The following is a 10,474-nucleotide window of genomic DNA, read 5'->3' on the forward strand; positions in this document are numbered from 1 at the left end:
AGGTCTGGTCTTTGGCCACCATGACGGCTCCCACTGGCCCATACTCCCCTGGTCCCCCTCCTTCCTGAGTGTCACGGAGCCCTGGATCTCAGCAGCTGATTCCCACCCCCCAGGGTCTCAGTTCAGCTCAGTCACTCAGTCGTGTGTCCAACACTTTGCGACCCCATGGACTGCAGCACGCCAGGCCTCCCTGTCCGTCACCAACTCCTGGAGTTTACTCAGACCCATGTCCATTGAGTCGGTGATGCCATCCAACCATCTCATCCTCTGTCGTCCCCTTTTCCTCCCTGTCTGCCTGGGTCCTATCTTTGCGCCATTCTGCACAGGGCCAGCCTGGGAAGAGGGAAGGGGTGTGGGCCCTTGGGTACTCATGGACCCAGACAACTGCGTCTCCACGGACAACTGTGCACTGCACCAGCACCCGCCCCCCCCCCCCCCGCTGAGATGAGCACTCTGCAGCCAGCACAGGTTGTATACAAACAGTTCTCATTGTCTGGCAAGTACTCTTGCCTGGAAAATCCCATGGACAGAGGAGCCTGGCGGGCTACAGTCCATGGAGGTTGCAGAGTCAGACACGACTGAGCGACGCCACTTCACTTCATTGTCCAGCAGATGGCAGCCAAGTCTCTGGTTCAACAAACCAGACTCTTGACTGTTACACCAGTTTGCCAACAGATGTCAGTAAAGTGTTTTGAGGAAGGGGTGTCTTTTTCTAATTAGCACAAAGGCGCTGCATGGGCTGGCAGCGACCTGACCACCAAGTCTGGTGGTTGAGCCTGGGCACAGCCCAGCTCGGGGAACTGTCCTCCAGAAACCTGCATCCTGCACCCCTGCAGAGGTGGTCCCTCAGGTCAGGGATCTCCCCAGTTCCCCTTTTCTATGAAAAGCATCATGTTTCTTCCTAGCTCTGGCCTCCAAACCTTAGATTTTCCCCTCCTTGTCCCTCTCCCCTCTCCCTCCCTCAGTCAGTCATGGAGTCTTGCCAGATTCCTGATATAGACCCTTTGAGCCTCCGCATTGTCAAGGGTATCAGGAGCAGATCACATCCGGCCCCTTCTGGAGGGAACGCACAGGTTCTGTGGGCCCAACGGGTAGACCAGGCCTCACGTGAGCAAGGCATGCTCTTGCGGGAGTGGTGGGCCGCCTGAAAGTGTGCCAACGCCTGCTCACCTTGTGGCAGGGAGCTGGCAGAGGGGCCAAGTGTCAGGTGGGTTCACGTTCCTCCAGGCCAGGCCCTTGGGCTCCAGGTGTGTGTCTTCATTTCCTTTCATGACCCTGTCTTCACACAGCCTGGGAGACATCTGTGTTTACCGGGCTTTGGGGTAGAGTAGAAAGAGATGTGCTTCTACCTTACCCCTCTGAGGACCAAAACCCTGCGTTTGATCTTCATTCTGCTCCTTAGATGCTGTGTGGCCTCAAGCAGGTCTCTTGCTCTCTCTGATCTCCATTTCCTCATCTCCCAAATGAGGGTGATAATATCTGCCTCTCAAGATTGCTGTAAAGATTTTCTTTCACTGTTTATTATGGACACTTTTAAGGGGAGAAAATGGTACCTCATATATTCATCCCCTGGTTATGATGTTTGTCAACTCAAAACTGGTTTCTTTAGCAACTCCCCCTCTAGTCCCCTTTTCCAATGTATTATTTAAGAGCAAATCTCAGACACATAATCATTTCACTTATAAATACTTCAGTATGTCTCTGTAACAGACAGGAGCTCTCTTCTTTAAAAGGTATTTTATTTTATTTATTTTTTGGCCATTCCATGCTGCATGTGGGATATTAGTTCTCCAGCCAAGGATCAAACCCTTGCCCCCTGCAGTGGAAACTCAGACAGTACCGCCAGTGAAGGCCCAAGAACTCTTTTCTTTTTTTTTTTTTGCCCTAAAAGATGCCAGCAGTACCATGAATACATCTAACAAACTAATGACACTTATTTAATAACAGTGAGATCCCTTGGTTTTCCCTGGCTGTCTCATAATTGCCTTCTCACAGCTGATCTGAGTGAATCATTTGTGACACGCTTCTTACATGGCCTTTCATCTATCACACTTCCCTCTCCTAGTTTTCTCTCATTTGTTAATTGAAAATCAGATCGTTTCTCTGGCAGAGTCGCTCTCAGTCTGGACTTTGCTGACCACACCCCAGTGCCGTCATTGAGTGTGTTCCATGGCCCCCATATTCCCTGTAAACCTGTAGATGACCACGGGTTCAGCTGTGCCCGAGGACTGCGGCCAGTGACAGGCAGTGCCCTCAGGGACACGTGGTGGCCGTTAAGTGTTAGAACTGACCAGTGGGTTCAGCAGTTGTGCCCATTAAATGAGAACATGTGTAGGTGCCCAGCGAAGTGCTCTGTGACCGGCAGCCTTCATAGCGGCCTTGGAACCTGCGGAGTTCTGGGATGAGGATGGTGGAAGACAGGAGGTGGGGATCTGTCGGATCTGTCGAGTTGGTTGATCAACTCCTTCATTCACAATATGGGGCAGAGGGTCTCATCCTAGGCCCTATGTCTGCTCTTGGAAAATCCGTGTCCCCAAACCCAGTGTATGAGCCAGTTTCCATCTTGGTGACCCCTTTGTCAGGAGTCCCTGCCTCCCCCTGGGCAGGCTTATCTGCTGAAGTTCCGGGAGCCCCGTCTGCTCTGTAGATTGAGGACAGCTCGGGGTGCCTTGGCTGGACGGAATGGGGAGCCACTGAACAAGCTCCCCATCCTTGTCTTTCTGTTTGAATTGTCCCTGGGGCACGATCCTCCTCCCTTCCCACCACAGTGCCTGGGGGGCGGGCGGGAGTCTGAGCCGTCTCTCCCTCCCATTCCGAGCAGGTGCGGGAGCTGACTGACGCAGAGTTCCCCCACTCCTTCCTGGTGTCCGGGAAGCAGAGAACCCTGGAGCTGCGAGCCCGGTAGGCAGCGGGGGCTGGGTAGGGGGGAGAGATGGGAAAACTGGGAGGGGCCGCTCCCCTCAACACCTGTGTTCTCTTTCTGAGCAGGTCCCAGGAGGAAATGATCTCCTGGTTACAGGTATCAGAACAAAAGCTCCAGGGCCCCTAGGGTTGTGGCTGTGGGGGAGGAAGGGGTGCTGAGTACGTGTGTGTATGTATGTGGGCGTGTGAGCACACATACACCCACCTGCTCTTCCTCAGCTGTTAGTAGTTGTAGGTGTCAGACAGGTTCAGATCTTGCCGCTGAATGCCCTGGGACAAGTCGTTTATCATCTCTGAGCCTCAGTTTTCACATCTGCTGTATGTTCAGCTGCTGAGTTGTGTCCGACTCTTTGCAACCCCATGGACTGCTGCACTCCAGGCCTCCCTGTCCCTCACCATCTCCCGGAGTTTGCCCAAGTTCATGTCCATTGAATCGGTGATGCCATCCCACCATCTCACCTTCTGTCACCCTCTTCTCCTTCTGGCTTCAATCTTTCCCAGCATCAGGGTCTTTTCCAATGAGTTGGCTCTTCGCATCAGGTGGCCAAATAGTTTCTCCTCCTTTTAATCAGACACTGTACGCTTGGAATGTTGTGCCCAGCACCCAGTAGGCTTTTAGCAGTGCTTGTTGAATGTGTGGATGGATTCACAGATGAGCAAGCCCCTTCTGCCTCCCCCTCAACCACCTCCTTTCGCCCTGCACCCCCCACCCCCACCCCATACCAGGCCTGCCAAGCCGCCATTGACCAAATCGAGAAGCGGAATGAAACCTTCAAGGCCGCGGTCCAGAGCCCTGAGGGAGACCCCCAGGAGCAGGAGGTAAATGCAGGATCTGTATTTCTACCCCACACCCCACACCCCGCTTAGAGCCGACAGCCTCACACAGGAATGACTCCCTCTCTTGGCTCTACCTAGGCAGCTTGAAGGGCGGGGGCATGTCACCCATCACGAATGATTTGGAGGGATCAGAGGCAGCCCCACAGCTCAGCATCACCCCACTCATAGAAACTCAGTACCAAAGACGCCCTCATTAGCAAGAAAGTCCTATGGGAGCCTCTTTGTGCAGCTGCTCCCAGGAAGGATTTCAGGTCTATATGTATAACTCTGGCTGTGGGGGGTGGGGGTGTGTGTGTGTGTGTGTTCGGGTTGGGGTTTTGAAAGTGCCTGAAAAACATTAGACCAAGGGAAAGTGGAAGGCAGGTGGGGCGGCAGTTCTGGAGAGTGTCTGTGACTATCTCAGCTCTGAGCTCTGAACCGTGGCCTGCTGGGTGTCTTTGCTGAGTCCCTTGACATCTCTGGGCCTCAGTTTCCTCACTTGTCACACAGGACGTGAAGAGATTGATCTCCCCCAAGTGTGGTCTTTATCCGTTCGGTCCCCTTCATGTAGGAGCCACTGGGAAGCACAGCCTGCAGAGTCTCTGCCACAAGCCAGTGGGCAGAAGGCTCAGGGCCTCGGGGAGTGGGCAAGGGGGTCCTGAAGTGCCCACCCCACTGCTCCACAGCTGCAGTCCATGGAGCTGGGCCTCCGGGCGCCCCAGTGGGTGCGGGACAAGATGGTGACCATGTGCATGCGCTGCCAGGAGCCCTTCAATGCCCTGACGCGCCGCCGCCACCACTGCCGGGCCTGTGGCTATGTGAGTACCCCCCCCCGGCCCCCATCTGCCAGCCCAGGCCCTGCCCACCCTGCCCGCTTCAGCCGGCGCAGAAGCGCTGGGCGCTAACCCGGCCAGACGTATGTGTTACCTCGTTCGGACCTCACGGTGTCCACGTGTGAAGCAGGCCTCCCCCCACCCCCAGTCCCCTTTCTGCAGGTGAGACCCGAGGCCCAGGCAGGTTAAAGCCACCAGCTCAAGACATTCCCCAGAGCCAACCCTATTCATTCCCCCGCTTCTTTACCACCGTTTCCCAAGACCCCAGGGCCCAGGACCGGGGAACTGTCTCCAGTGTCAGTCCCTTCAGCCCCTTGCAGGCCTTGAACCCACCTCCTCATCAGCCCCAGGCCTGTTACACAGCCCCCAACTCCGTCCGCTCTTCTTGACCGACCTCAGCTAACTGTCCCCTCCTCTTCTTGGTGGATCCTCAGCACTCACGGCAGCACCTACTCATTCTGGGGCTAACTCTGCCTGCCACGTTCAGGCCTCAGTTTCCTCACCTGTACGATGGGAATCAATAACACCTGGGCGGTAGTGAGGCCTCAACAAAGGAAGGTTCACCCCTTCCCTCTCCTCATCCTTTCCTGCCCCTTCCTCATCACTCAGAGGAGCCGCCGCCAGCTGATGGAGGAAGGAGCCAGGCCACTCCTCTGTCTTATCGGCTCAGGCCCAGTTATCAGAGGCAGATCTTGCTTTGCTTTTTAAGCACCTGCTGCACTTGAGCTGCTCTCTGTTGACATTACAGCCCTCTCCATTCACTCCGCAAACACAGGGAGCCCTTTAATGACCTCAGTCTTTAATGACCTTGGCGGGCGGAGGGGGAGACAGGAGGAGACCAGCTGGGCAGGTTGGGGCCAGTCAGGGAGGTGTCCCCAAAATGTGTTAAACTGCAATGAAGACAAAAGTAAATTTCCAGGACTGGGACACACCTGTGTTCAGATGTGAGTCCCATCCCAGAGCCAAACAGACGGGATCTGGGGGATGAACTTCCCTACTCGGTGAGTCACATCAGTAAATAAGAGTCAAGTCCACTCACACTTGTAACTTTGTAAGCCGTTGCTAAAAAACTATTTACAATAGTTAAGAAATACAGAGAGGCCCAAAGAACAATATAGCAACACCCGTGTACCTGCCTTCCGGGTATGAGGAAGAAATAAAGTATTCTGAGAACTGAATGAAGTATATGATCCTTGATCGAATCCTGGATGGAAAAAGACAGAACCAGATACAGAAGTCATCGTTGGAACCATTGAGGGATAACTGCTTATGAAGCATATGTAGTTAATAAGACTGTGTTGATGTTAAATTTCCTGAGTGTGATCATGACATTGTGGGTAGGGAGAAGAATGTCCTTGTTCTTAGGAGCTACAAGCTACATATTTAAGAGTGATAAGACACACGATGAGTGTAACTTAAATGGTTCAGAAAAAAATTTAGGGTGAGGGAGACAGAAAGGGAGAGAGGGACACATCAAACGTGGCAACACATGTTCACAGTCCCTGAATCTGGTGGTGGGGGTATCACCGTATTATTCTTTCAGCTTGTCTTCAGGTTTGAAATTTTTGAAAATAAGAAGTTGGTAGAGGAGAGAGAAGAAAATAAAAAGTTTCTAATAATATTTAAAAAAATTAAATCTAAAAAAAGATATATCAAGTTAAATATTCCCAAGGCTGAAGCCCTGTGTGTAGGGCTTTGTGAGACACCCTTGGCCTGATTCTGGGGTTTCTCGTGCCCGTGCAAACCTTTGTACTCTGTGAGTCATCCTTTCGGTGGTTGGGTGCCCAGTTTCTGCCTTCCCGCCTGCCAGACGGGAATCCTGGTGAGGGTGGGGCAAGCCCAGGCCCTCTCCTACCAGTCCCTCCCAGGTCATGTGCTGTGCTGGGCACGCAGGCCGGCTCCCTGATGAGTTACCCTTCTTCCTAGACTCGCTCTCTTGCCCCCATTTCCAGTCCCACTTTCTGGACTCACTGTGACACCCCAGTCTTCCTGGAAGTTGCATCCTGCCATGCCTGTGTTTCTCCCCAGGTTTTCTCATGCCTCTTTCACCCGGCCACCCCAGCCTGATCTGCTGCAGCCTTCTTGCAGCCGTGGTGGGCTGGGGGACGGGCCCCCCTCCACAGACTACACATGGTAGGTCTTCTGGGCAAAAACTGCCAGCCCACCATTTTTGTATCAGAACATGCTTGACTCTAAGATTGAGTGGATTGCAAAACCTGGATGACTTAACGCTCAACTGTAGGACTATAAAGGCACGTTCTGAGTGAGGAGGGCTGGCTGCTACCCGTGAGCCCTCGCCAAGTCACTGCCCCCTCATTGCAAAGTGAGGGTAAAAGTCCCAAGGCTGGTCCCTTGCTGGGGCCACAGGAAGGCAGGTGAGGTGGCGGAAGGGAAAGAGAGTATTCAGAGAAGTGATGAGATGCAAGGAGTGAGTGCCGGTCAAGCCCCCGGGATCAGGAGCTGCCCCCACAAAGGGGACTGTGCAGCGAGAGAGGCTGAGCTCCTTCAGAGGGGCCCAGGCCTCAAGCCCCCCAGCTGAGGGCCCTGGAACCTGAGCCCGCGCCACCCCCCTCCAGGCGGCCGTCAGGACAGGGGAGGCCCCGTTCTGTCTCCATCTCTATCCTGAAGCCTGTTCTTCCCCTGGCCCCTGGTGGCTCTAGCGCCCTCAGCTCCCGGGCCAAGGCATGGGCAGTCCAAGCCCCTCCTGCCTGCCCTCCCCAGGTGGTGTGTGCCAGGTGCTCGGACTACCGGGCGGAGCTCAAGTACGATGCCAACAGGCCCAGCCGAGTCTGCCTGGACTGCTACACCTTCCTCACCGGAAATGTGCTCCCTGAGGAAAAGGAGGACAAGAGACGGGGCATCCTGGAGGTGAGGGTCGGCCGCCCCCACTCGGCAAACGCGTGCAGGGCCTCCCAAGTGCTGGCGCTGTCCTCGGCACTGAAGACCAGCCCGCCATGGTGACACACACCCCCTTCTCTCTGCCCATGGACACCCCCGCTAACATCCCCTACCCCTGCCAAAGAAAACAGAGCTGGGCCTGTCACCCAGTGGAAGCAACTTCTGGCTCCAGGCTGTGACCCGGGCTCCCTGCCCCTCCCCTGCCTCCCCCTCCAGGGATCCCACAACCCCCCTGGAGCACTCTGGTTCACGTCCCCATGCCCCAGCAGTCCCAGGAGGTGAAGAGAGCTGGTGCCGCTGATTCCATTTTGCAGATGGGGAGACTGAGGCTCAGGGTCCCACTGCAGGGAAGAGGCAGACTGAGACTCCACTCTAGTTGGAAGGGACTTCAGGGACCGGCTGGTTCTATCCCACGGAGACCCAGGCCCAGAGAAGTGACTCACCCAAGGTCACACAGGAGCCAGCTCTCTGATCTGTGCCACGGGTAGTCTCTGCTGCCTTTGGGGCTCCCAGGCTGCTCCCACCTCTGGAGCACTAGCCTTATTCAGCTTCATGCTATACATACAGAGGTACCCAGCCCACTGGTTACGACCACCGCCCTCTGCACACCGCCCCCCTCATTAAAGCCAGGTTTACATCCCACTGTCCTTGGGAGGTGGGAGAAGACCCCAGCCTATTCCACCTGAATTCGGCTCCCAGGTTCAAGCTGATCCCTTCCACCACATCTGCGCGCTTTCCGACCCTCCCTGATTCTTTTAGGCCCAGACCCTGCCCACACCTTCCCTGACCGCTGGTCCACATAGCTTGCTCCTGGAAAGGGGGAATGGTCTCTGTCACTTTTCAGGCTCCCGTTCTGCTCCCTGAGTGCAACTTGCAGGGGATACGTTCTCCCAGCCCCTGCCCCAAGCTCAGGCTGGCTGGGGTTTGACTGCAGCTCTGCCACTGGCCAGCCATGTGACTACAAGTCCCTGATGGGACCTCTCAGAGCCTCAGGGACAAATAGCCTCTCCTTTTGCGGGGTTGCTGTTAAGGTTTAGAAAGAGTGCTTTCTAATGGCTGACATTGGGTAGTGGGAGCCGTGCTCCCTGATGGTCCCTCTCTCTGGTTTCAGAAAGGAGCCGTGGCGGGGTCCGAGCAGAGCCTGATATGCAGCTTTCTGCAGCTCCTGGGGGACAAGTGGGGCAAGAGCGGGTCCCGGGGCTGGTGTGCCATCCCCCGGGACGACCCCCTGGTGCTCTACGTCTATGCTGCCCCTCAGGTAACGCCACTCCCTGCCCTCCTCGCAGTGCGTGTGTCTGTCAGCAGCGGGTGGGGATGAGTCCCACTGGCCCCATAAGTCAGATGAGGAAACGGAGGCTCGGTGAGGCCCTGGTTCCCTCGAGACACAGGGTAAGCAGCTCTCAGAGCTGGGCCCAGACTCCAAGCCATGATGGTTTTTCCTCAGGGGGACGACCAGTCTTCTCTGAGGCCCCTCCTGCCAGCCCACCCCACTTCATGGGTGTTTGGGGGGGCAAGAGGCGGGCATGTGGCTGGAACCCTCCAAAGGGCTGTCTGGGGCAGCGGCCACAACTCCCCCTCCCTCCCCTCCACCCCAGGACATGCGGGCCCACACCTCCATCCCCCTGCTGGGCTACCAGGTGACCGCTGGGCCCCAGGCGGACCCCCGGGTCTTCCAGCTGCAGCAGTCAGGCCAGCTCTACACCTTCAAAGCCGAAAGCGAGGAGCTGAAGAGCCGCTGGGTGAAGGCCATGGAGCGGGCAGCCAGTGGCTGGAGCCCTGGGGGGCCCGGTAACAAGGACCTGTCTGACTGAGCCACGTGCCAGCCCCTCTCCTCCGCAGAGCCCCACGCCTGCCCGCAGGCTGAGGCTGCAGCTGACCTGCCATCCCCAGCTGAGCTTTCAAAGAATCAGTCTTCAGTCTTCTGTGTTCAGCCAGTGTGTCCGGATTTGAGATTCAGAAAGCTCGGGTCTGTTCCTCTGGGGAGGGGGTGATGAAGCATATCTCGGCTTACCCAGGGCCGAGGGGGTTCCTGGGATGTGGGACTTTCAGCTCCAAAACTAGGAAAGTCCCAGGGAACCCATGACTGTTGGTCACCAAGGTGATTCTCAGCTCGGGCTGTGCAGGAACTGACAGAAAAATAAAGATAAAAATAAGTGAAAAATACAAAAAATACCAGTGCTGGTATCCTTCACAAAAGATTTCTGACTTGACTGGTCTGGGGTGGGGAGGCATGTGGATGTTTTAGGAGCTCCCCCACGAGTCCGATATGCAGCCTGGGTTACCCGGATAAAGGAGAAAGTAAGCGAATTGCCAACTGCCCGGCATGAGGGTAATAATACTAAAAAATATCAAACATCTACTGAGGCAGGTACCATTGGAGTTGTTTTATGTGGATTATCTCACTTTACTTTCAGGACTTATGATCCCCATTTTCCAGATGAGGACACTGACTCTTAGAGAGGGTTAGTCATTGCTCAAGTTCCCCCCAGCTGGTGGATGTAGGAACCAGGTTTTAACACAGTGCACTCAGGTGAAAGCTCCATCCATCAGGTAGCAGAGCAGTTGGCTGAGCAGAGAAGGGGGGAAAAGAGTGAAGAAAATAGGGGGAGACAGCTGGAGGGAAAGTCAGGGGAGCATCTCTGGCCCTCTAGAGGGTGGGTTAGGCTGCTTTTTCATAAGAGACCACCAGGGGGTGGCAGTGGCCAGCAGCCCGCATCCAGGGGCCCCAGCCTGGGCCCTGACACGCGAAGCAAAGTCACAGATCTTTGACCAGCAGTTTGCGTCTGCCTCCCTCTGCAATCTGAAGCCCCCTCCCTTCTGTAGGGTATTTTTAAATTTTTTTGGTTGAGTCACACGACACGTGGGGTCTTAGTTCCCCAACCAGGACTCAAACTCACAGCCCTTGTTGTGGAAGCATGGAATCTTAACTCCTGGACTACCAGGGAAGTCCCTTTAGGGTATTTTTTAAAAACCCAAGTATATTAGGTGCTTTCTTTTCTTTATGA

The 10,474-nt window shown here is 55.2% G+C and overlaps 1 protein-coding gene across 2 annotated transcripts in view; it reads left to right on the forward strand.

Moving 5' to 3' along the window:
- The window catches only part of FGD2 (FYVE, RhoGEF and PH domain containing 2), a 28,678-nt gene extending 19,037 nt beyond the window's left edge, over positions 1 to 9,641 (forward strand). The window contains exons 11-17 of one of the 2 annotated variants that reach the window (XM_055406894.2): positions 2,822 to 2,901; positions 2,989 to 3,019; positions 3,649 to 3,741; positions 4,425 to 4,556; positions 7,293 to 7,439; positions 8,581 to 8,727; positions 9,065 to 9,641. In XM_055406894.2, coding sequence (XP_055262869.1) covers positions 2,822 to 2,901; positions 2,989 to 3,019; positions 3,649 to 3,741; positions 4,425 to 4,556; positions 7,293 to 7,439; positions 8,581 to 8,727; positions 9,065 to 9,280 — 846 coding nt within the window. In that variant the 3' untranslated portion in view covers positions 9,281 to 9,641. Of the gene's footprint in view, positions 1 to 2,821; positions 2,902 to 2,988; positions 3,020 to 3,648; positions 3,742 to 4,424; positions 4,557 to 7,292; positions 7,440 to 8,580; positions 8,728 to 8,755; positions 9,033 to 9,064 lie in introns of those variants that run through there. The other variant, XM_088831137.1, reaches the window with a different exon arrangement.
- The last annotated feature ends 833 nt before the right edge of the window (positions 9,642 to 10,474 follow it).

The sequence above is a fragment of the Moschus berezovskii genome, chromosome 23 (assembly GCF_049115385.1).
Source record: "Moschus berezovskii isolate FMDL1 chromosome 23, NW_MosBer_1.0, whole genome shotgun sequence".
Taxonomy (NCBI): Eukaryota; Metazoa; Chordata; class Mammalia; order Artiodactyla; family Moschidae; genus Moschus; species Moschus berezovskii.